Genomic DNA, 26665 nt, shown 5'->3' on the forward strand with positions numbered 1-26665 from the left:
TAGGTGAAATAATATTTCAGTAGATGAAGATGAGCTCACTTGGGGTTCCTCCTCATTTTGATTCTGTCTTTCATTACACAGTAAATACTAAGCGGCTTCCTGTGTTATCGTTGCAATAAATGGTCGTTATTAGTTGTTTTCAGTTCCATAGAATTGCCAGTAGCCTCAGTAGGTTGTTATCACTGAGTGAATCCTAATCACAAACCTAATGTAATTCCCTTTTCCATGTGGAATTAATTATTCTATTTATGCGTAATTTGAAAATTACTTAATTACTTCTTCATGAACTGTAAAATAATAATAATAATAAAAAAAAAAAACACAAATGCATATCACTCATATTAAGCAACCCAGCAACAAATGCATCTCATATCCTGTCAACTGAGTTGTAGAATCCTATCCCTGTAAGTATTTAATTATCTGTGAAATAATGCTGATTATTATAAATGTAAATCCCTTTATTGTCCCACAATGGGGAAATTCATTCTCTGCATTTTGACCCATCCCCTAGGGGAGCAATGTACCCACTGCCACACAATGGCAGGTTGAGGGTTTTGCTCAGGAACCCAGAATGGAGGCTGTGGGGATCAAACCGGGTACTTGTAACCTTCTCAGAGCACCAGCGCACTGCTACAGTATAACCCACTAGGCCAACACTCCCCAATCCCCATGACATGAAAAGGACAAGAAATGTTTGTTTTTAAAACCCTCATGTGTCTAACGGAGCCAGTGAATGATTTTTTTCTTATTTTATTGTATGTACAAACCTATGGCAATAATATCCTGACTAAATCAGGAAATAAAAGCAGAGTGGAGACAGAGGAAACTGTGTTTACTGAGCAAAACCTGCTCCTGACCAGGTTAGCTTTGGGGATAATGTTACCATGGTACCAGACACAAACAGAGGTTGGATAAACTCTCTTTGTGAAATGCAAAACTCTGAGTTTCCCTGATTTTTGGTTTAGATAACTTAAAGTTTTCAGTAAACCTGCTTTTTGAAACGGACCCCTGGACTCCTTTGAGTGTGAAGCTAACAGTGGTCACTGCTGTCACTTCTTGGTTTAGAGGGGGAACTGCTTGTTCCACAAAATAATGTTAAATAATTATTTAAAAAAAATTCTGAATCTGGATTATGATGTGGATCATCACCAAAATTGAAAGGATTGTTCCTTAGACTGAGGTCCACCTTTGGCAAAAAAAAAAAAAAAAAATGTATTTCAATCCATACATAAATTTTCCAAGTTATCCTGTACATAGAAGAAGAGAAAAACCAAGAAAACACACAATCTCAACTAACATAACCTTCTTGTTGGAGGTAATTATGGTTACCAAATAAGGATGAAAAAAAATGTTTTTAGTTAAAGCATCAAATTGACAATTTAAAACTTACTTTCTGTGAGTAATGAGATCCTTAATTCATAAAATGGCAATTAATTTTGGTTAATTAGGGCGTACAATTATTAGACTGAACATACTGAATGGGTGTGTATGTTAGTGAATGTTGTGTGTAGGGTAAATAAAGACGAGACAACTCTTTGTAACGTGCCAGGTCCTTAAAGTGAAAGAGATGGGACACGATTTAACAACCATAACACAAGATATGATGCAGCCAAAGGCAAGAAGGGCATAAATCAGAAGTTCCCAAATCACTCCTCAATGTGTCCCTTCTCCATAACCCCACAATCTAATAAGTACCCTCTGCAGAGCAGAATGGCATGCAGAGGATCACTCAGGTACTGTATGTTGTAGCAGGGATTTATTCTGAAGTTTAGACTTAGACTTAGAAGTTGTATTGTATACACAGAGTGTATGCAAAATTAAATTTCGTTTTGTACAGCTTTCAGACTAAATGACCAGCAGCTTAGCAGTGAAACGAACATTTCGTTTCCATAAAGTATACCGGTGATCAAACGTAAACAGTCCGTGAAAAAAACATGGTACAAAAAAATTATGATATTGAAGTTCAGAGCATTTCAAGATAGGTATATACTGTACAAAAAATTGTAAATAGTGTGATGCAGAATCCGTGACTTGATTTAGAGTTTTTTAATAGTTCAGCAATATGATGGCAGAGGGGGGAAAAGCTGTGGCAGAATCTGCTGGACTGCAGCAGATTCTGCAAAACCTCTTCCCAGAGGGCAGCAGGGAGAACAGTCTATGGTGGGGGTTTGAGGGGTCATCAATGATGTTACGGGCCCAGGACTCAGCGCTGGGATGAAATGTCTTTAAGGGAGGGAAGAGGAGCCCCGAAGATCCTCTCTGCTGTTGTCACTATGGAATGGTGGAAGGTAGCTCTCATTGTCTATAGTTAAGAACCCTTTGTATAAAGTAAAGGGTAGATAGGGTTATCTTTATTTAGAAGCAGCAATCCAAAACAGTCTGTAGTTTTGACTAAAGATTATTTTAGGCAATTTTCCATGCAAAGCATGTCTTTCTGAAAAATCAACTTCATTTAAATGTGTCCTTTAGTAGTTCTTCATTAAGAATTTCTAATACACAAAAGTACTCTGATAACATAAGATTTAAACAGAAGCGTTTGTCCACTGAAAACATACTTCAGAACACGTAACAGTCAACATGTTCAATGTGGTTTTGTGAGTAAAAACCTTTCCTGAGAGTGGAAGTGACATTTAACCCGACAATGAGCATGAGCATAATGTTAAAACAGTGGTCTTAAAAATCCTCATTGTCAAATAGAGTAATGATTAACAGGCTTTTGCTGACATTCAGTCACCTGAATCAGCTGTGTTGAAGCCGAGAAACATTGAATCGAGGACTAATGTTGCACTAAAGCTTGACAATGAGCTCATATTTCCTTCAGACGGGTTAAAGCGCGGCTGGATGTGAAAGCTGCAGGATGCAGAACCTTAATGACAAAAAAAATCTGAGACTACTGCGATTTAGCCAAGGTCAGCTAGTCTAATATAGTAGTTCTGAACCCTTGATCCACAAATCCCCCTGCTGTGCATGTTTTAGGTGTATCCAGCACACCTGAATCAAATGTTTGTAGACTTCCTCACCCCAAAATCACACATCCTCCGTGACCGCTCAGCTCCAGACTGCCTGCTCAAAGCAAAGCCTACAGTCTTCGCTATTCCTCCCGTCCTGCTCTGCTCAGACTTCCTCAGAGCTTGAGGAGAGCATACGCTATATTATTATTAAATTCATAGGAGCAAAACATGCAGAAATTAAAGCTTAATTTAATATGACATATTAAAAAAATCCCCATCAGCATTCAGCATATGTGCAGTTTCTGCCCAAATATGTTCTTTTTGTTGTGGATTTTTTTTTTTTTTTTATCAGTAATACAGTAACTAGGATCATATATGTCATTAAGAGCTGCAGAAGCCTGATAATTCACTTATCTATATAAGTCAGGTGTACAGCAGCAAGGAGAAACCTAAAAATATACAGAACAGGGAATCTTGAAGAACAGGGTTCAGTCTCACCTGTTCAAACCCCAATAACATTAAAATTTATCAAGTAACTGGAGCCACATATTAGGGATGGACCAAAATGAAAGTTTTTGGCTGACACAAAAAACAACAATGAGGAAACCAAGACCGAAAAACCAAAACACAGAAATTTATTTTGGAAAATATTAAAACCTCTGCATTTTTGGCCCCAAACAGTAATACGTACATTACCCATTACAGATAGCTAGGCTGACTTGTCTGTAGAGTGGCCATCTTGGGTCAGAATGAATAGTAGCAGAGTGAGTAGGAGGCACCACAAATCTAATTTCCATCACATGTAAGACAAGAAAACGATAATATTACAATAAGCACTTACATGTCACAACTCCTTGGAACACCGAAACAAATTTTATAATGACCTTTCAGTTAGATTACACATTTAAACAACAATGATTTAAACGGAAGTCAAACTGGATGAGATATATACATTCAATCATTGTATTAGTGCTTTGTATTTTTTTTTTTTTTTTTTTGTACAGCCATAGGTGGAACAAAAGCCTGGCATCCTAAGAGGTAGCTCTAGAAGTTTGCAAACTGTCAATACAAAATCAAAATTATATATGAATTAGAATATCACTTAAATCAATCAACTGATCCCATTTAGCCCCTAAAATGTATATGTTCTCAGTCAGCCAGTTTATCTGGAAATTGGTTGAATGTTCACATTCATAAAGTATAATTTGCCCCATTTGATGAGTATTGCCTCTGACTGCAGCGTAGTTTGACCCAAGATGGCCACTCTTTTGGTACTCCTCTAACCCCATGACCCAGGGTCTATCTATTCTTAGGATTTTTGGCTATGATGTGTGCTAAACCAAACTAAAATCAATGCATTTCAATAGATAATTTATGAAATTATAAAAATATTTAGATACCACTGACGTTTTTTCTTTATGCTCATTACCTTGGCTGAATCGCTGGGAAACCTTCATGCCTATTCAAACATGTCCACCACAGACGGAATGGCTTAAATTTTTGCCACTAACCTGAGTGTGCATTGAGGTTCAATGTTTAAACCGACACATCCTCACTCAAAATCTGCCTGCTCAACTCTGAAAAACTCTGCTCTGCCCCCTGTGCTATCTTGTTTCAGTCCTTTTCTTTGCTCGCTCGACAATGTCTTTGTGTACTGGCTGTGTTGTTTGCTTGTGATCCTTTTTATCCCGTGTTGGATTTGCTGATTGGCGCGTTATCACAAGTTTCAGCCATGTTGTTTCTGTGTTAAATGTCTATTGACGGAAAATTTCTGGCAGAAAATCTTTGGTTGACGAATTTTCGGTGCATTCCTACTACATATCAGTTTCGTTTATAATATATTAAGTGAGTAATATTTCTATTTACTTGATTTGTTAAAATAATAGGAACAGCAGATAAGAGACTGTAATTGTAGGGTATATACAGTAGTCATTCATTTTGCATTTAACCAAAAACCCCTTAAAAATATTTTTTGAACACAGCATATCAACTTAATAAACAATACTGTATACCCACTAGCAATCCAACCCGGTAATTTTGAGGCACAATTCCCTGCATGTCAACGTTTGTCTGCTAAAACAAAGCTTATTCATAAGGCATTAACAAGGCAGTAAATGAAATCAGGTGTGCTAAGAAATGTTAAAATGTTAAGGATAGTGCATCTTAAGGACCAGGGTTGAAAAAAAACCCCTGATCTAACCAACATGCTGTGTATAGTTGCTGCTGTACATAATTCTTCGTGTTATTATTAGGCAGGATAATTGACAAAAAACGGTGGCCTAGCTCTGTCCTGCAAATTGACTAAAAATTTTACAAGCTACTGGCCCTGCTGCCTGTTTTATGTTTTAAAGCATACCACATTTCCTCAGTTTTCAATTCACAAACATCTTTACATCAAGGCATTTTGAAATTGAAAACTAACAAACACAATAAAATACTCAACCCTAAAAGGAAATAAAAGAAAAACTTTTTTTCAGAAGAAGCAGATATCATTGAAAAATTTTATGAACATGTTAGAGTAATCTAAATTGTGTACTGATAACAGGCATTATTAAATAAATGGGGGATTTGAGCTGTTATTTCTTTTCATTTTATAATGTTCATTTGAAATACATGAATAAAAAACTTTATTCAAATGTTTTACTGAATATTATGCCCTGTTATAATAAAAGTCAGCCTCCTAAGGTTCTGGTAAATTTGAAAGTAAGATATTCAGTTTTAAGATCAAAGCTTTGCAAAGATGAAACTTCTAAAATGTACTTGCGACAATGACTAACAAGCTCCAGGCAAACAAGTTGGATTTCAGTTCTCAAAGGGGTTGTGCTTGGTATGCCTTCTTCATCTCATTTATTATCAAACTGTTTTAGATAGCCACAGTCCTTTGCTCAGGTGAAACTATGTGACAGAATAAATTTGAAAGCCCTGACAGTATTTTCCTGAGGCAGTTGCTAAGATACTAATGTTCTCCATGAATTGACTCATTATGTGAGGCAACCGTTTCATGAGGTAGAGTCAAGCTGTCTGCCTCTCTTGCAGAGAATTTTCTTCTGGGTATCATCTAACAAGAACTGTCAGAAGTATCAGGAAAGAGGCAGCCTCATGCAAGACTATAATTACCAAAGGGAAGCTCATAACTCAAATCAAAGGTGATCGGTCAACATTCCCAGAAACAACTTAATTTATGAAAGGCACTACACTAATTACCACCTCTAACGCCAGTCATTAAACACCTTTCAACCAGCCCACATGTAATCATCTTCCCGCGGCCTCCATCTGTGATGTCAGCATTAGTTGTGTGAACTTTTTTTATTGGAATTGAATAAAGTTCATGTGGCATTAAGTTGAACTTTTATTTCTCTGCGACGGGTAGATTTTTGCTGATAAAGATGCCACATTCTCCCTATATCTGAGGACAAGCACTCTTTTGGGGCCCTCATTACTTCTTCTCTATATTTCTCAAAGGTGATAATGGGGTTTAAATACAAGCTGTGGTCAGTGAGGAAAGACTGGCAAAAAGCACCTTGGTCAGGAGTTTTAGACTAATTTATCTTAATGGTAAATATATTAGTTACAGTAGCATGATGTACTACTTTAAACTGATTGGTTGTTGAAAATTGGTTACATTTGTGTTTTTACATGCAGACTCACAAAGATGCTTGTTGGTAATAGTATGACTTCTTTTTAAAAGCGTGATCAGAAAAAGACCTATGTAACAAAAAAAAGTAAGAATGAGGGAGATACATGCAGGTGATGTGCACCATGTAGTGCAACAGGTTTCCATGACAACTAGACCATCGACAGGTTTGCTGATAAGAGTTGTCATCGAGATAAATAAAACTTTCCACTTGTACTTTTTTCATTTTCACTGATAATGGGTTTAAAATATATCTCAGTATTTTGAGATGATGTATGTTGTTTGCATACAGTTAGGCTTTACTGAATGCAGGATGTTTGCATCTTAGAATAGTCCCTTTTTACTAAATGGAAATATATTAATTATTTTCAAATAAAGTAATTATAGATTAAGTACCATTGCATGTGTTTCAACTAGATTAGTCTTTTTTTATCTAAAACAAATAAAAATTTTTAAATATATAAATAACTTGGCTATGTATTGTTTTTCTGGAGGAACTAGTATAGCATATAAAATTATGCTGCACGTATACAGTGTGCACCGCTTATTTAAAACTATTAATGGGAAAAGAAAATAGGACTTTTTTATGTTTTATTTCCCTCTCTCTCAAAGTTCATCGCTTGTCTTAAACTCATCTTTATAACATTAAAGAACAAAAAAGGCTGGTGGCATATTTACCCCCAGTTTTTTAACTCATGTGGGAATATTTTGCTGCAGATATTTTCAGTGGTTCATCTGTTGGTACAGAAAATATGTTTGAAGTTTTGTTTACATTTCCTTAGAGACAATGCTGTGGGAGCAGAAATAATGACACGAAAAAACATTTAAAGTTTAAACTTGCTCACAGAAATTTGCATTAATAGTGGCTGGAAGGTCAGAGGCAGTTTTTAGAGGAGGCCAGTTTAGCAAAAAGTCAATCATGCATAAACTTCTGCATCTGATTAGATGTTCCTAGGATATTTTTTAATTACATGAAACTATTTTTATAAAAAAGAATGTTTGGCTAAGCATAAGTGCTCAAATAACAAAAGTAGTATTGTCGTTGCTTTCCTTCCAGACCAGTAAACACATTCTTTTTTTTTGTTTCTTTCTGAAGAACAACTTGAGGAGGATAAGTTGCACACTAACGGAGGTAATGTATTGTCACTTAAGCTCAAAAAAACACTCATTTTGGCTGTCCACTTTTAAGTCTTTTACTTCTTTTCATTATTTTTTTTAAGTGAAATGTGAGTTTCAATTATAGTCTCTCTGTGCTGTGACTCATGCAGATTAACCCTGCTCTGATTTTCTGCACTATTGTAACCCATTTTATCACTTCATCCATTTGTGCTAAATAGACTCTGCATTAAAATAGTTCAATACAGATTCTTTACTATTATAACATCTGAAAACTAAATACTCCATCTTAAAAGTTAACCCTCCGGTAACCAAACATGTCGCTTGCTCCATATCCTCCACCTGCTGCCTGGGCTGCTCAGAAATATTGCTTTTTCTGCTCCCATCAAGAGACATTCCAAACCAATGCTTTAGTTTCTTCTGCATTTAACCAAAGTTTAACACCAGTTTAGATTGTATCTCATTGAAGCTCATTGTATGTTTATGTGCAATGATGTTCACTCAAGTTATGTTTAAAGTATTTTACTTTTGTTATGACACTGTTTGACCTTTCGATAAACATCCTTACCTAGGATTACCAAAATGTCCTTTATTTATTTTCACATATTGTAATTGTATGTTATTAAAAAGTAACATCTGATCAAAATAATATTTTATAAAGTGCCATGTGAAAATATCTGCCCCCCTTTTTGTCCTTTTGCAACATTTCAGGCTTCAAACATGAAAATATAAAATTCTTTGTGAAGAATCAACAAGTGGGACACAATCATGAAGTGGAACGAAATTTATTGGATATTTCAAACTTTTTTAACCAAGAACAATATGAAAAATTAAGTGTGCAAAATTATTCAGCCCCCTCCCCCCCAAATAAATTTTTTTAATTAAAGTGGAAAAATACACTACAGGCTGATTCAACTTTGATGTAATGTCATTAAAGCAGGTCAAAATGAGGCCTCCATGTGCCTGTCTGACCTTCCAACAATACCTGGAAATGCTCCTGATGAGGTGGTGGATGGTGTCCTTAGGGATCTCTGACAAGACCTGGACTAAAGCATCAATCAACTCCTGGACAGTCTGTTGTACAATGTGACGTTAATGGATGGATAAAGACATGATGTCCCAGATGTGCTCAATCGGATTCGGGTTTGCGGAATGGACGGGGGGCCAGTCCATAGCTTCAAGGCCTTTATTTTGCAGAAACTGCTGACACACTCCAGCCACATGATGTCTAGCAATTTCCTGCATTAAAATGAACCCAGGGTCAACAGCACCAGCATATGGTCTCACAAGGGGTTTGAAGATCTCATCTCAGTACCTAATGGCAGTGATGCTGCCTTTGGCAAGCACATGGAGGGCTGTGTGGCCCTCTAAAGAAATGCCACCCCACACCATTACTGACACTCTGTCAAACTGGTTATGCTGAATGATATTGCAGGCAGCAGATCACTCTCCATGGTGCCTCAAGACTCTGTCACTTCTGTCACGTTTTTTAGCTGACAGATGCAGCAAACCGTCTTGCCACAACTTACATTGATGTGCCATCCTGGATGAGCTATACTACCTGAGCAACTTGTGTGGGTTGTAGAGTTCTTCTCATGCTGTTATGAGTGTGAAAGCACCACCAAATTTCAGAATTGACCAAAAACATCATACAGAAAGCACAGGTACAGAGAAGTAGTCTTTGGTCCCCACCTGCAACATCACTCCTTTATTAAATCTTACTTGCTTATTGTCAATAATTTCCACACGTTTCCTATTCCATTTGCACAACAGCATGTGAAATTGATTGTTAATCAGTGTTGTGTCCTAATTGGAAGTTTGATTTCACAGAAGGTTGATCTGATTGAAGTTATATTCTGTTGTTTTCGTGTTCCCTTCATGTTTTTTGGCAGTGTATTTATTAAATCAGTACGATCAATAAAATTCAGAATTATTTAGATGAATATATACATGACATAAAGCAAAATAAGACCATCACATAAGACCAAAACAGATTTAAAAATTTCACTCCAGTTACCCATTCTTATGCTGTTCCTTTTTCCAAATGAAAAACTACATTTAGTTATAATTAGAAAAAATGAAAAAAAGATAAACTGATTAGAATAACTTTGCATGGCAATGTACATCTACTGCCTTCAAATATAAAATTTACATTCACAACTACATGTTTTGCTATCTCTCTACGTTTAACAGGGAGTCAGGCAAAACAGGACTGGTCTATTCAGTGGCCCACCTCTGAATCTGGAAAGGAAAACACTCCAGTTTGCCAGCCAGAGGCCAGCCAGTGGATTCGTTTTCAGCTTTCCCAAAGTCCCAAAGTTCAGTCCAAGTACAACCAGCACATGTGCCACAGTCCACAAGCCCTGGCGCCCCCTTTCTACACTGATCGACTTACTGTTGACAACCCAGCCACAGGACTCTTCCCTTCCTTTGACTATGGTCACCGTTCCCTTCCACCGTCGCCTCGTCAGAGGCATTTTGGCCACACACCTCCTCGGACTCCTTTGGTGGTCAACACAATGACTCCACCAGGCACTCCCCCAATGAGACGAAGGAACAAAGTTAAGGCCCCTGGAACACCACCACCACCAAGCCGCAAGCTTATCTATCTCCTGCCTGGCTTCACTGCACTGCATCGGAGCAAATCCCATGAATTCCAGCTGGGGAACCGATTGGATGACTCACAGACGCCAAAGTAAGTTTTTGCTCTGCTGTTGATTATGATAAGTTAGAGATTTGAGAAATAAAATGCAAATTTTCTATGAGATTTATTTATTGTGTTAAAGATTTTGTCATTGCTATTTGGCCCAATCCTTATGAAGAATTCTTATTTTGCTTTTTTCAATCTGGTGTCTTAAACAAAATGTTTCAAGGTATCAGTAATCACTTGGATAAAAAAAAAAGATAACAAAATATATATTTATAATTTATAAATCAAAGATCTGATCCAAGTTTGTCGAAACAGGAATTGAACTTAAACTTTTCTTTTGGCATCGTGACCAGAACATAATCTTTAAACTGACCTCAATCAGATTAATTCTTAGGAGGATATGATCAGCCATAAAGGAGCTCTGGGCTGTTGGTAGAGATAAGGGGCTTAGTTCCTGCCTCACCACCCCTATGTCTGTTGCTATGCTGATCAAATTTGACCATAAACACGGTCCACTACTAGTGGGTAATCAGGAACCAGAGTCTGCCTCAGGAGAGCTACACTCATTTTGATAATGCCATTACCGTAGATGACAAAGTGTCATCCCCTGCTTTAGTTTGTGGGTTCGCGTTTCAGAGTGTCGCACATTTTTCGATGGCCACCTAGACTATATTTGTGTTATACCTGGTTGTTCATATGGCTTTACTGACATTTGTCCATGGCCCTCAGTGTGTATGTGCATCTGCAACCAGTGTATCATAGCTTCTGTGAATAGGCTCAAACGTCATTAGAGAATTGATTACCGGTCCCTGCGCGCTGATAGAGTGCAGGCGGCATGTTGCGCCTCTCTAATCAATGGCCTGTGTGTGCCTGGAAATGTTGCATCTTATTGCAAAAGGGCAGATCTGCTGGCTTCTCTGATAGCCAACTATCCCTGGTAATTTATCATAATTGGTTGGAGATTGTTGCTGGCAAGCGTCGCATTGGTTTTTCACTTCTGGCATGAGAAACTCATTTGATTTCTATCTGAATGTGAAAAGAACTGGCCTCATTGCAAAGCTGGCATCTGTTTTTTCACTTTTTAATTCAAAGGCATCATCAAGAGGAATGCTTGGTTATTTTCATACAAAAACAAATACTTTTCTAGAGAGCTATCAAATTAAGATAAGGAAAATAATATTTGAACATCCTCATTTTAGATTTTCTACATCCTGTAGTCACCTTATGGAATCTGGATTCTAATAAGCTCACACCACTCCTTCTGTCCTCATTTCCTTGGGCTTAATTGCTTGGCACTGTGACCAGGGCACCATCGTATGTATTACCCCCTGACCCTGAGAGACATCTTTCTCCCTTGTCTTAATGAGATTTGGTCTAATATCTCATTATTACTGCATAATATTCCACTTGTGAATGTGCAGAGCTGCTTAACATATGTTTTTGTGGGTGGAAAAAAAATCACTTGGCATTCTCCACTAACAGGTAAATGTCACTACGAAACCAATAGCGGCCTGTTTTTCTCCCTTTCTTCTTAAAAACACACAAGTATGTTCCAAAGTTTTGAGGCACTGGTGACAATATTGATTAATTAAGAATTCAAACGCTAATTAAATTAACTTTTTGATGTTAGAGTTCTGGTTCTGTTATGTTTTTCTTTTGGATGCTCAGTTTTGCTTTGCTTCCTTGCATTCTAGTTTTTTATGGTTTAATTCTTATTTTGTCATGTTCTTTGTTTTTTCTCAGTTACTGTCTTAGTCTTGGTTCTGTTATACTTTCTTTTTAGTGTTCAGTTTTGCTTTACTCCTTGTTTTCTGGTTTTAGTGGTTTTATTTTTATTTTGCTGTGTTCTCTGGTTAATTCTTAGTTACTGTTTCAGTCCTAGCTCTATTATGTTTTTCTTTTGAGTTTTCAGTTTTACTTTGCTCTGTGTTTTATAGTCTTAGTGGTTTAATTCTTATTTTCTTGTGTTTTCTAGTTGTGTTCAATTTTCTAGGTTTTTATTTGTTGCCCTCTGCTGCCTTCTTGTGTTCTCCTTTTTCCCTAGCACCTTTTCTGTTCTGCTCTGTGCACACCTGTTCCCAATCTGCTTGTTAGTCCTCTCTTTGTCTCAGTCTCCCTTAAATACCCTCTCTGTTTAGTTCTTCTTTGCTGGGTCCTTGTCAAACTTCCTCCAACTCCGTCTCTCTGAACCTTCCTCCTTGTGATTGTGATCCCCCTGATGTCTTCATGGTTTCTGGTTCGTCTTGACTCGTTTTGTTGTTTTGATTTTTGGACTCCTGGTATCATGTTAATTTGGGCTTTGTTTTCTTTTTGGATTTTTGGATAACCTGCTTCTGTTCTCAGTTATATCATCATTAAATCCACACGAAATTCCCCTCTGCTTACCTGCCTCTGCTTTTGGTACAATAAACCTTATCCAAATCTTGACAATTGATAAGAGGCAGCTATCCTGATGTCCAGGTAACAGCATTGCTAGCTTCTGATAATTGATTGATTGACTTTATCGATCTCACGGTGGAGAAATGTACTTTTTAATAAGTCGATTCACCTGATTTAAATGGGTTCCCCCTGTGGATATTATTTCAAAATAAAGCCCAAAAGACGCTGAGAGTGGTGGAATTTACTAAATAAATGGCGTCATTATTAAAGGAGCAATATGTTAATGTGTATGTTGTTAATGTGAAGCAACATTTACAAAAATCCTCCAGGAAGTTAAAATATAAGAGAAGCAGGGTTTGCAAATGGATAGTGATACTAAGCAAGCCTTAATATTTGATTCATATGTTTAGGATGGACAACACAAAGCCTCCATCCCAGTGTCTGGAAAGGCATGAGGCCAGAATATCTAAAATGCTTGACCAAGGTAAAACAGTAAAAAGATTAAACTACCAAATAATAATATGTTTTTTACATTCTCAAGAGGAAATATTTTTTTTGTCCTCACTGATACATATTTCAGACCATAAATTTTTCAAGCCTATTTAAACCCAGTTCCGACATACTGTGTATGTACAGTAAGTATCTGGTTTTATTAGAAAGAGGGCGTTTAAAAGGAAAGTGGGGGATATTTTGTTTGTTTGAGTTGTTCAAGGAAATAATTTAGACAAATTCATGTAAGAAATTTAGAACTTACTATATATAACAATGTTGGACTGATTCAGTAATACTTAAACATAATGACATTTGTGTCTCGTTTTTAGTTTATTTACTTTTTCATCTGAATGTGAAGGCATTAAAAGATGACATGAAAATCTGTTTATACACCATTAATGGTCCTTATTTAAGTTTTTTTACTTGGCAATATCTCCATGGTTTTGTTTACGAGCATCTTTATTTACATATTACTCATGTTTCTCTTTAATTAACTGGCCTTTAATTTTTGCATCCACTCTACAGACATCAGTTTTGGCCTTTTTTTGTCTATGATTTCTGTTTTAGTTCGCAAAGCTTAGACAAATGCGGTGGTCCGGTTGTCAGACCCCTTCTCTTCAGCGTTTTAGCTTCGTGATTTCTGGATTAATTTGTTTGTCTCTGAGGTAATCTGTTTTCCTTTCTGGTTCCGGCGAACCACAAAAAGGTATCAGCTTTCCCACCCTTCACCTCGCACCCCGGTAACACAGAATACAATAATGTATTCTGTGTTATTGAACCCAAGAAAGTTTCATTCTGAGATAAAATAGCTGCCAATTCTGAAAGTCATAACACAGAAGAGAGGAAAACTTTATTTTATGTTGGAATTAGAAAGTCTGGTTTGTTTTCCACCACCTGTCGAGCACAAATTTAAATTTATTCAGTTTTGTTTGAGTTAATTCACTTCTTTGTCTCCTGACAAACATAGTTTTGTTTTTCTCTCTGAATGCTCCTCTCTCTCTTTCTTTCAACTCTCCACATTTGCCATCTCCTGCTGTGTTCGTAGGGCAATTTTTGAGTGCTGTCAGCTTCATAAGTGATAGAGCAGAAGGCTTTATAGAAAATTAAATGAGGTTGTAATTGAAAGATTAGCAGATATTGTCACAAAGATGCTCAATTAAAATTAAAACAGTACTTAGTGAGAACAATTAAAGATGATTGCAGCTTTTCAAATGGGATACTCATGTTCCTTGTTTTTTTTCAACAGTAATGCAAATTATGTATCACATAAAGATAAAAATAATGAGTAGTTTCAAAATTATTAACATGCTGTCTATTGGGTTACTTAATTTTGTTATCTCTGCTGTATTAAGCATACAGTGATGAAAACTTATTTTGCCTCTGCAGTTAATTCTGTACAATACATTTTAAAACTTACAAAGAACAATTCTGTTTAATTTTATTGAGTAGAGGGAGGATATAGGCCCCTATCTTTAAAAAAACTCCTAATCTTGGAGAGGTTTGCATGTATAAAAACAAAAAACGAGCCATCTTGTTGATCTAATAACAGGCTGTAAATCAAATCGCAGGTGTAAAATGAACCAGAAGGCACAATTAATTTTGTTTTGTGGTTGCCTTAGTGAAGTTGCATCATGTATATGGTTATGAACAATACTTCAAGGAGGTTATGAAAATGTAAACGCTGTCTTATATATATAATTTTATAAACATCTTAAATATTTTGGTCAGATGACATTTTTAAGATATATTCAGCTCTTTTAGGATATAATAATGGCATCATTAAAACATCACTTAGTTGTAGCAGCTGCAATCTTGACTGTTATGGTTACTGAAAAGCACTGTTGCATCATAGGACCGACTCTTGTATTGGTCCGGTCTATTTTAGCCTGTACGATATGGTCATTCATTGCTCTTAGCTACAGCTCAAACTGTACGACAAAACCTGAGGGTTTAAAAGATCATAGACCCAATGCTCTGATGTGATCCGACTGCTCATACCCTATGACCAAAAACACACATTGGACTCCTCATAGTGAGATGGGACTGCTCAAACTCACCTAGTTTGCACATGCACAAGATGTAAGGTCGAGGTAAATCGGTTCATAGCTTTGCTTCAATAGGAGGATACAGTTCAATTCAACTAAGGAGGGCTGACATGTTTGACTTTCATCTGACCATATGATTCCCGATTAGGAGATGGTTGTGAGAGGCTAAATGCTCCTCGTCACCACCTGTATACTACACAACACACTATGGGCGGAAACTCAATTCAAACAAAATCCTCACGAGTAGGGCCAAAAATTGTACAGTGTATGCCCACCCTTACTGGACTGACTAATTGTTCCTACTCAGAAATTTCACTCCTCTATAGATGATTAGTTGAGATGAAACCAAAAAGCTAATTTTTGTTTTTATCTTACTGCAACACCCCCTACTCCTCATTTGTTGATTCATTGTTTATTGGTTTTATATGTTTCCTATAAGAATAGGGTAAAATATTTCAGTCTGTTGTGCGTTCATCAGTGGTTTTATCGTTCAAAATGCCATTAGATCAATTATAACCACCTTCCATGATTTTTATTGGCTAATCTTAATGAATGCTACATAAAGGATGAATTTGCCACTCAACAATTTCCACTTACTTTCAAAGATTTTTTTAGGCTTTTGTTTCATCCTCATCTACTATATTGTCTCTAACACAATTGACAGCTGTTCTCCATGGTGATTAAAAAGGTTTAAATGGAAGAAATAGATTCTGTGGACAGGTGTGCTTGGTACACATAGCTTTAAACTAGGTAAACTATCAATGAATCATTGATTGTAATTATGGTTTCACATCAGAACATATTCAAAATGTGGACAACAAATATGTTTGTCTCTCTGACGAAGGATGTAGCTCTTATGTTGTTTTATGAAGCTGGCTAATGAAAAGTTTTTTTCAATGTCACAGGCATTACAAAAGCACTAAAGAAGCTCCAACCATTTTAAAAATTGTTTGCACAGGAGCAATTACATAGGGAACTTACATAACAGAAGATGGTGACAGACCACATACAAATTTACTATAAGCAATCAACAATGCCACAAATTTTACAAAATGCAGGAGTAGCATCTGCTCCTTAGCTGCCTACTCAAAATAAAGATACACTCACCGGCCACTTTATTAGGTACATCTGTCCAACGGCTCGTTAACACTTAATTTCTAAGCAGCCAATCACACAGCGGCAACTCAGTGCATTTAGGCATGTAGACATGGTCAAGACAATCTCCTGCAGTTCAAACCGAGCATCAGTATGGGGAAGAAAGGTGATTTGAGTGACTTTGAACGTGGCATGATTGTTGGTGCCAGAAGGGCTGGTCTGAGTATTTTCAGAAACTGCTGATCTACTGGGATTTCCACGCACAACCGTCTCTAGGGTTTACAGAGAATGGTCCGAAAAAGAAAAAACATCCAGTGAGCGGCAGTTCTGTGGGCGGAAATGCCTTGTTGATGCCAGAGGTCAGAGGAGAATGGCCAGACTGGTTCGAGCTGATAGAAGGGCAACAGTGACTCAAATAACCACCCGTTACAACCAAGGTGGGCGGAAGAGCATCTCTGCACGCACAGAACGTCGAACTTTGAGGCAGATCGGCTACAGCAGCAGAAGACCACACCGGGTGCCACTCCTTTCAGCTAAGAAAAGGAAACTGAGGCTACAATTTGCACAAGCTCTTTGAAATTGGACAATAGAAGATTGGAAAAACGTTGCCTGGTCTGATGAGTCTCGATTTCTGCTGTGACATTCGGATGGTAGGGTCAGAATTTGGCGTCTACAACATGAAAGCATGGATCCATCCTGCCTTGTATCAACGGTTCAGGCTGGTGGTGGTGGTGTCATGGTGTGGGGAATATTTTCTTGGCACTCTTTGGGCCCCTTGGTACCAATTGAGCATTGTTGCAATGCCACAGCCTACCTGAGTATTGTTGCTGACCATGTCCATCCCTTTATGACCACAATGTACCCAACTTCTGTTGGCTACTTTCAGCAGGATAATGCGCCATGTCATAAGGCTGGAATCATCTCAGACTGGTTTCTTGAACATGACAATGAGTTCACTGTACTCAAATGGCCTCCACAGTCACCAGATCTCAATCCAATAGAGAGTCTTTGGGATGTGGTGGAACGGGAGATTTGCATCATGGATGTGCAGCCGACAAATCTGTGGCCACTGTGTGATGCCATCATGTCAATATGGACCAAACTCCCTGAGGAATTCTTCCAGCACCTTGTTGAATCTATGCCACGAAGAATTGAGGCAGTTCTGAAGGCAAAAGGGGGTCCAACCCGTTACTAGCATGGGGTACCTAATAAAGTGGCCGGTGAGTGTATATTAATGGTGTTTTGATGTTTTCTTGACTCCACCTATCATGCATTCTTCACACTTTAAAATAGAAAAAAAACAAAGAATAATTTGAATCAAAGTATTTACTTTAATTTAATTACAAAGAAAACTCAATTTTTTTTAGAACATTGGCCACAGAAACAAACACAATAAAAACCATAGTAACATTAAACTGTTTAAATTAGTAAACAGATTTATTGTCTATCCCCATGCAAAGTAAAGTGTTTGCACTTTGTGTTTAAAAAAAAAGCACATAAAAGTTAGAAAGTTATGCAGCATCTGCTATGAGCAACAATAAAACTGGTATTAGAGGAAGAAGTGTCTCCTATTCCTATGATAGTTTTCTGAATCTTCCTTTATTTATTTCTCTTAGTTTTGCCGATGCATTATTTACACCCTTCCTTGTTTTCATGTATATTTAGATTCCTGTTAGATTTCTCCTTAGGCCTGTTTGTGGTTTTGCTCTGCTCTTTTCTCCTGCAACAACTGCTCCCCATCTCATCTGATTGCTCACCCTTCCCTTCACCTCAGCTGCATCTCATTCCCCCCCTGATTAGCTCATAGGGTTTACCTGTCATTCATGTCTCAGCATTATATACTCAACTCGTCGCTTTGTTTCCTTGCCAGTGCTCTCAGTGTTCAGCTCCATTCCTCTGCTCTTTTGTCATTTTCATGCCTCTTCCCATAAACACTTGACAGTTTTTATTTTGTTATCATCCAATCCTTTTACTTTTCATTCTGCACCTGAGTGCCTCTCTGTACTCTGGTCATGAAAACATGATCATTTACTTATTAAAACTTTTAGATTATGCCAGTTTCCAAACACCACTCTGACCACAATATCTAGGTGTGCAATGAAAATTGTATTTTGATTATGCTTTACCCTCTTGGCCTCTTTTTAATGCTCTTTATTTTTTCATCTCTGTCTGGCTCTCTTTATGACCTTTTCAAAGTGGAGAGACCATTTAGGCTGAAGTGTCAATGAATAAACCTCATTGTCTATGGTAATGAGTAGTAACATGCATTTGTGGAAAAGGCCAAGTGAGTTTTCAGTCTGTCACAGTCCCACTAGGCACGTAACGCCAAGATCGCTCTGTAAAGTGGGCGTTTTTGTTTTCCCCCTGCCTCTGTGTCTTGCCTTCCTTCAGAAGGAATGGCAATATCGTATAGTTAATGCCACCTTATGAGACTTTCACAGCTTTTTGAATGTTAAGCACTTTCTTATTGAATTGGATGTTTGCTAATAAATCACATGGTGCCAGTGGTTGGCATGATTCACTCTCCTCTTCTCTCTGGGTAATTCTACCACGCAACACTCTGGAAGCAAATTTGCATTCCTTCCATGACTAATTTAGCTGTTTGCTTTCATTGCACTGGTGTACACATCATATATTTCTCTACCCCTTCCTTTCCCCCTTTTGCTCTCTCAGTTCCTTCTCGTTCTGACTTCACCCATCTTATTATGCATCTCTTTGAGAACCTATCAATGCGTTATTTTGTAGTCATTTCAGATTTTTATATTTCCTTCAAAAGATTTATTTCATCTGCGTTGGAATTAAAACACGGATGGTCTTCTTCATGGGGAAGTTTTAAATGTCATAAATAGCTCATTTTAATCTGGGCAACATTAAGTTCTATATATAAATACAACAAAGATCTTATTGCATAAAATTAATATATTGCTGGCCTTACAAATTAATGCTGACTCTAAATCTTTATTTCAGATTATATGATGATCTATTTATATAAATCAATGTCATTGAAGGGTAAAAACATTCTATCCAAAATATATTACCTAACCACTCTTGCATCAACTCGCATTGTTTAGTACAAGCATTTACTGAGGCATTACAAGAGTTAACACTCCAATGTGCTTGATTTGTTGTAGCCTAACCCCAGAATAGCTACATGTTGCTTGTTTATACTGCTCAGCCCCTTCCTTCTCTGTGTAACACAGATTGCAACCCAGTGATATAACTAACACCTTTAAAATCTTTATTTTTGTCTCCAGTTTTGGTCTCATTTAGTAGATTCTCAATTCTATTATATAACTAATGCCAAAACATTCCTTTCTTTGGCCTGATTGACAATTATCTCTGGATTCTAAACTTTGTCACTGAAAGACCACAATATACCTGCATCATGCGGTGTCAAAAAGATTTTCCACAGTTATTTCTATCTTACTTTTAATCAGAAGGCAATAAATCTACTCTTAAGATAAACTATTGGCAATAGCAATAGCATGTCTCACTCATTGTGGTGAATTAATTCTACAGAAGCAGCCCTTTAGTCACAGGTGGTTAATATTCTGAATTAGGGAATTTATGATATTGCACAAGTTTAATTACATTTTTTGTTATGTTTTTCTCAAGTAAATTTCCTATAGATTCAAGAAAAACAATGTCTTGTTTTACTGTACTGTTTAGTATAGTGACAACAATGAAATGAAAGAAAGTAAGTGATAATCCCCGATGAGGCTTCCATCATCAGGAATCAACGGATGATGCGATGTGGGGTAAAGTTCTTTCCCCATGTCTATTCATTTCTGATTTTGGACAACTCAAAAGACAATTTCCTACTTACACTGGCCAATTAATAAAAATAAAAATAAATCCTTAATGTGTTTTCTTCTGATAAACTTTTACATTTTTCACAAGAAGTGACAAAGTGGACTGTTTGATATCCCTAAATGTGACAAGTTGTCAACGTAACTGGCTCTACCCACAAAGCATGCAGCTGATATTGGCCGTTTCTCAGTATGTGTACTTCTGCGTTCTCATGTGCTCGTGTACTCATGAAACATCATCAGCCTCAGCCCCAGAACTGTTCCAACTCACAAGAACAGTAGACCAAGAAAGGACAAAGTCCCCGGATGTTGTTCTTGCCCCTCCCTATTTACCGATTATGCATCAGAGCAGACTTGTCGGTTCTTGAGATTGACAGCTGTCCCAGGATGCACTGCAGCAGCAGCTTTCAGGGGAGCACTCACAGTATTAGGTAAAAGTTCTCCTTTCTGTTGCTGTTATTCCATAAAAGTAAATTTTAAGATCATTTGGGGCAAAAACATTATACTTTTAAGCATCACTATATGGCTTTTTTATGGATTTAATGCGTAATAGAAAAAAAAAAATGTCCAAAGTTGAGAGGACCGAGGCAACTAGCGGACTTCCGAAGGCAATGGCCAGTAGATTTATGCTGCATTCTCCTGTTCTCCCAGAGTCCACACTTTCCTGTGTTCTTCTTAAGAACACACTTGGCGAGGACAGAAGTCTGTACTCGCGTTCTTGTGAATTAAGAAACTGCAATTGTCTACTGGCTTGCTATTACCAACTAGTATTTAAGCCAGAACATTCAGGATATTTGACCGGAAGTTTTTATAGGTGTCCTACATCAGTGTAACGGACACCCTGCAGCCAATCAGAATTCCCTCAGACCATGGTACAAGCTAAATTAATGTAGCATCATACCCCAACATACTTTGTTTTTGAAATCTGTTTAGAAAGTAATGTACAGAGACTTTAAATGTCTGTGGCTTTCTGATTGAGTTAAAGTCACTCTGCCAAGCATACGTTCAAACACTTTGGTCTTCCCACAGTTGATGTTAAAGTTTTAGAAAAATAAAAAACAGATGCTTGTGAGGCAGGATTGAATCTTTTTCAATTTGACTCTAATCTGGCCTCTGAAAGACGCCATTTTCAAAGGGTGTCTAAAAAAAATAGGATTGTGTCTTTCAGTTTTGTTTGTTTGCAGTTGAATTTAAATACGAACGTTTGGTATAATTTACCTAAATTAAGTAAAGAAAATTCTTTGTAAGAAAAAGCCAAGTGTTACTTTTTTAGCCAAACCTATTTTTTTTTATCACGGCATTACGTTTTGAAAAACTTTCTTGAGCCTTTCCATTTCTATTTTAGTTTTTTTTTCTTTATGTTGCAGGATTTGTCCGTAGAAGTTCTCAGCACAATCTTTTTCAGAAGTTTTAATTTGTCAACCATTTCCTGAGCTAAATGAAATAGTCATTGGTGCACAACATCAAAACTGGTGAACAACTTGGAGATCTCCTTAGTGGTTCAGAGGTCTTGAACGGAGTTAATCTGCTAACATAGATTGCAATAGTTTCTATGGTTACCTGTAACTTTTTTATACACCTTGTGCACTGGTTTAAAACAGAAATTATACTGTTGACTGGAGCTTTCCTTTGGGTTTCCAACATGGATTAGACAAAAATACTCAACAGCAACTTTTCCAAGGTTTACCAAAGAAAATACAAGCAACTATTTATGCAATGAGACAAAATACTAAAGCTATTAGGTAAGTAAATGCACGACAGATTTTTCAAACAAACAAATCTGTGATTTATTTGTTGTCTTTACAGCAGAGAAAAAAAAAACTGTCTGAAAAAAGATCCTCTGATCTACCCAGGACAAACACATCGCCACTATGAACCCTCGCCCTTTGGGGAATTTGTTTCCTTATGGTTTGCTCTCTGGGACTCTTTCAGTCTAGTTAAATGTACTTCATAAAGTATGTGAAAAGAGAAAAAGAGCAAAGAACAGGTTTTATTTTTTTTTATTTGGACAAAGACTCATCTCTGTTAATCAGTGTTTTTGCCCCTTTGCCATTAATGATAATTAAGGTTAGAGGGGATGTCTACAGCAGGCCCTGAGGAGCCAAACACTACCGGCCATCCTTTCCATCCATTTACTCATATATTAGCAGTAAAGAGTGCTCACCCCTGTCTCCCTTGACGGCCTAGAAATTGGAGTCATGATTATGAATTTATATGAGTGTTTAAGTGTAGGGGTTAGGCTCAAATGCCACAGTTACTGGTGGAAAATGGATTTATTAGGCAGATGGTTTCCCTGCAATGATTTGTGAATGGCCATTGAGCTTGTTTGGGTGAATGTTGTGGTGAGCGCTTTCTAGAAAGGTACTGAAAGACTTTGCTTAGAAAGAAATAGACTGTTCCTAAAATATAGACTTTCTAAGAAGCTGCTAAATCAATTCATATGCGTCTTAGTCATTTAGTAATATTTTTGACGCTTTGTTTGTTCTTTTTTTTCTGATACAATCCTTGGTATTTTAATTTTAGTTTAAGTTGCAGGAAGATGGAAAACATCACCCTGACATATATAGCTCAAAGATATTAAGGCCAAATTCACTGAAGTTAGCACATTTATTAAAAAGTAAGAGTCTGTTTTACTACCCAGCATCCATAAAGAGTGTTATTACAATCATTTATCTTTCCAGCCGTCAAAAGAGCCTTTCATCTCAGTGTTTCTCTCTGATGTTCAAGTCACGACAGATAATATCAGCTTTAGATCCAATATTGTTCCTGCCCCCGCTCCTTCTTTTTGGTTGTGCTGTCATTTACTGCTCTGCCTATGCTTTAAAACTACCACTTAACCCACAAAGCTGTGGGTCAGATAGCTGTTCTTGCACCAAGAACCAACGCTTTAATGTCCAGATTAGGGAGTTTAAGGTTTGAGCAATGGTTTCATTTTGTCAGAAAAGAGAAGGTAGATTAAGAATCAATTGAATGCCGGAAGAGAACAAGCACCAACAGAGAGAGACAGACCCACTGGCGTGCATGAAAGAGATAAGAGAAGAAGGCTTATACATTAAAAGAAACTCAATATTTTGAAGTAGATTATTCAATCCACTTCTTTCTCTCTGTTTATATAAAGTGATTTAACTCTGTTTAAAAACAAACAAAAAACCCAGTATGCCCACTGTAAAGGCAAACAATTAGCTATAACGTTTCTGATCAGGACTAATAACCAGTGTCTCATTTCATTGAGGATGTCAGGATCAGTGGATACTTGTTTAGGAGAGAGACTGAGAGGCAGATACAATTTCTTGAAAAATGTAATGAAAAAGTAAAAATACAGAAGCCATCATCCATAACCGATTAACAAGAAACTCAGGAACCAAAAACTACTGTAGGAGACACTGGGGGTGATTCCGATCTCTGGTTTGTTCCCTTGATCATGTCTTGACGCCTGTCTCTGCTCTCACTGATCTGACCCTGTGCATGCCCCTTGACCAACGAGTAACTGTCAAAGAGGAATTCTGGATGGATTCAGTAATCCTTCAAGGTTAACCAGTGACATCACACGCCAAGCGGCTTCTTCAGAAACTCTCAAAATGTGTCCCCAAACTCTGGCTCTGGTGAATCCCTCCCGATCTGCTGCAGTTCTATATTTTTACTATTGCCTCTGGTTGAATTCTGGGTGTTCCATTTCTGGTCATTACACTTTGTACCTTAATCAGGTCAAAGACTGTCCTGGCCGTGGCAACATTTTGATGTTTTCTTTTTTTGCAACGCTAATACAGAAAATTATTCAGACCCCTTTAAATTTTTCCGTCTTTGTTTCATTGCAGACGTTTGCTAAAAATCAATAAAGTTAATTTTATTTCTCATTAATGTTCACTCAGCACCCCATCTTGACATAAACCCCCCCCAGAAATATAGAATTTATATAAAAAAAGAAAAACTGAAATATAAAATGGTCATAAGTATTCAGAACCTCTGCCGTGACACTTATTTAACTTATATGCTGTCCATTTCCTCTGATCCTTCTTGAGATGGTTCTGCTTCTTCATTGTAGTCCAGCTGTGTTAAATGAAACTGATTGGACTTGATTAGGAAAGGAACACACCTGTATATATATCTTACAGCTCTCAGAGCAAATGAGAATAATTTGGTCAAAGGAACTGCCCAAGGAGCTCAGAGACAGCATCGTGGCCAGGCACAGATCTGGCCAAGGTTATAAAAGAAGGTTTCTGCAGCACCTAAGGTTCCTAAGAGCACATCAAGAATGTTTATTCTAGCTGATGATAATGTCATTTTGTCTAAAATGGTAATTTAGGCAAATAACTTTTTTTTTTTTTCAGATATCAGGAATACATATTCAGCTAAACTAGTACATATCAAAACGGCTTGCCATAGTCTGCTGTGACCATGATAATATGGGAATATTTCTTGAATGGTAGTAGATCAATGTATCTATTTAGGTGAAATCTTTAGGGAGCAGGTGAAAATGAAGTCTAAAAAAGTTGTCCTAATATATAGAACCTGTGCATCATCTCATGGGTCCCTTCTCATATTGATTTAGTCTTCTTTTACACAATAAGTGGTTGTTTGCAGCAGTGCTTCTGATGTTATCTCAATAAATGGTTATTAGTGGCTATCAAACCCATAGAATGGCTTCAGATTGTGCCAGTAGGCTCATTAGGTTGTTATTGAGTGAATCCTAATCCTAACCCTAAAGTAATTCATTTTCCTCCACAGAATTAATGAATCTATTTATGTGTAACCTGAAAATACATTCAGTAGTTCTTCATGTAGTGTAAAAATAACTAATTAAAAATAATATGATCTGCATCTCGCTCATATTAAACAAACCAAAAACAATCATGTCCTGTCAACTGAGTTGTAGAAGCCTCTCCCTATAAATATTTAATTCTTCATGAGAAAGTGCCGACCATTCTTTAATAAGAATCTCGTCAAACGGACATGCAATATTTGTTTTTAAAACCTAATGTGTCTAACGGACCTAGTGAATGATATATATATATATATATATATATATATATATATATATATATATATATATATATATATATGCACAAAGCTACGACAAAAATCTGAGTAAATCAGAAAATAAAACAGCATCATTGTCTGTAAGGAGAGTGGAGATAGAGGAAACTACGAGTTTACTGAAAAAAACCTGCTACCAACCAGGCTATCTCTGGGGAGAATGTTACTGTGACTGAAACAGAGGTTGAGGAAACTCTCTTTGTGAACCAGAAAAGTCAGAGTAGTTTTTTCATATGGCAGTGACATCTTATAAACCTAAAAGTGAAATTAAACCCACATTTAAAATTAACATTTAGTTACACAAAAAACACAATCCTAATATTTCCTTCTTTTTTAATACTACCTTAAGTATTTGGCATACAATTTGACCAAACATAGCCTTTAAAAATGATATTTCATCAATATTAACCAAGTGACATAATTTCCAAGTTATTTCTATGTTTTTTGATCAGTCAATTTCTCACCATGCCAGTGGTCATCTTTCAGATTTAGTTTCTGATATAGCATCATACTTCGTCCGATGTCCAATCCAGACATCTTACTGTCAATAGAGGGTGACTCACGGAAGGCTCCATGGAGTTTTATCTGTAGCAGCCCCCCAGTACTCAAATTACTCAGTCTGTCTCGACGGGTGAATTTAGCGTTTCAGTTATGAAGATCCTCATCACAGTTACCTCAGGCCCCGTCCACACGAAGTCAAAACGAACACGAAACGCTGATATTTTCCAAAACGTTTGCCGTAAAGACGGAGACGTAAAATAAATGTGAGCGTCCACACGAATGCATGAAAACGCTGCAAAATGTATGCCAGGCCTGTAAGTGGCGCTGTGGTGCCAAAGCAAAAATAAGCGACGAAATGTTGGGCATGTGCACTAATATTTATACATGGTTGCCCTGCGTATCCATTTTCGTGGTTAAGTCAAATTCAGGTGCTGAACTATGTCGTCGATATTGCTCTGTTCTTCCTGGAGATATTCCAGAAGAAGAAGATTCTGTTGTAAGCCCGACAGCAGGGTGAGTAGCATTAGCAGCAACGGCGCCATTGTTGTCGTGATGTGTCGCTCATGCGTGTTTAGAGGCGACGCTATGACGCATGCGTGTAAAAGAAAATATGCGGTTAGAGCGTAAAGATGGAAACGCGAAAACGGCGTTTCAGAATCTTCCCACTCTGAAGGCTGAATAAAAAAAAGATCGTTTACAGACCCCCGAAACGCTGGCTTCGTGTGGATGAGAGGCTGGTTTGGTGAAAAATTTGTGCGTTTAGGCCAGGGTTCGTCTTCGTGTGGACGGGGCCTCAGTCACTGTGAAAACTAAAACATATGCAAATATTAGAATACAAAACATAAACTTACAATACAAAAAAATTAAACAAAACATACCTCGCTGCTTTCGCTGGGGAACACTAAGGTTACATTCACACTGCAGGCCACAGTGTGAACGTAGCCTAAGTAGCCTTAGTG

General features: G+C 37.3%; 1 protein-coding gene across 1 annotated transcript in view; it reads left to right on the forward strand.

The window, feature by feature from the left end:
- ksr2 (kinase suppressor of ras 2) overlaps positions 1 to 26665 on the forward strand; it is a 181771-nt gene that overhangs the window by 57980 nt on the left and 97126 nt on the right. Inside the window, exons 4-5 of the mRNA XM_038293576.1 lie at positions 7682 to 7717; positions 9895 to 10396. Coding sequence (XP_038149504.1) covers positions 7682 to 7717; positions 9895 to 10396 — 538 coding nt within the window. The remainder of the gene's footprint in view (positions 1 to 7681; positions 7718 to 9894; positions 10397 to 26665) is intronic.

The sequence above is a fragment of the Cyprinodon tularosa genome, unplaced genomic scaffold (genome assembly GCF_016077235.1).
Source record: "Cyprinodon tularosa strain WSP-4 unplaced genomic scaffold, ASM1607723v1 ctg109, whole genome shotgun sequence".
NCBI lineage: Eukaryota > Metazoa > Chordata > Actinopteri > Cyprinodontiformes > Cyprinodontidae > Cyprinodon > Cyprinodon tularosa.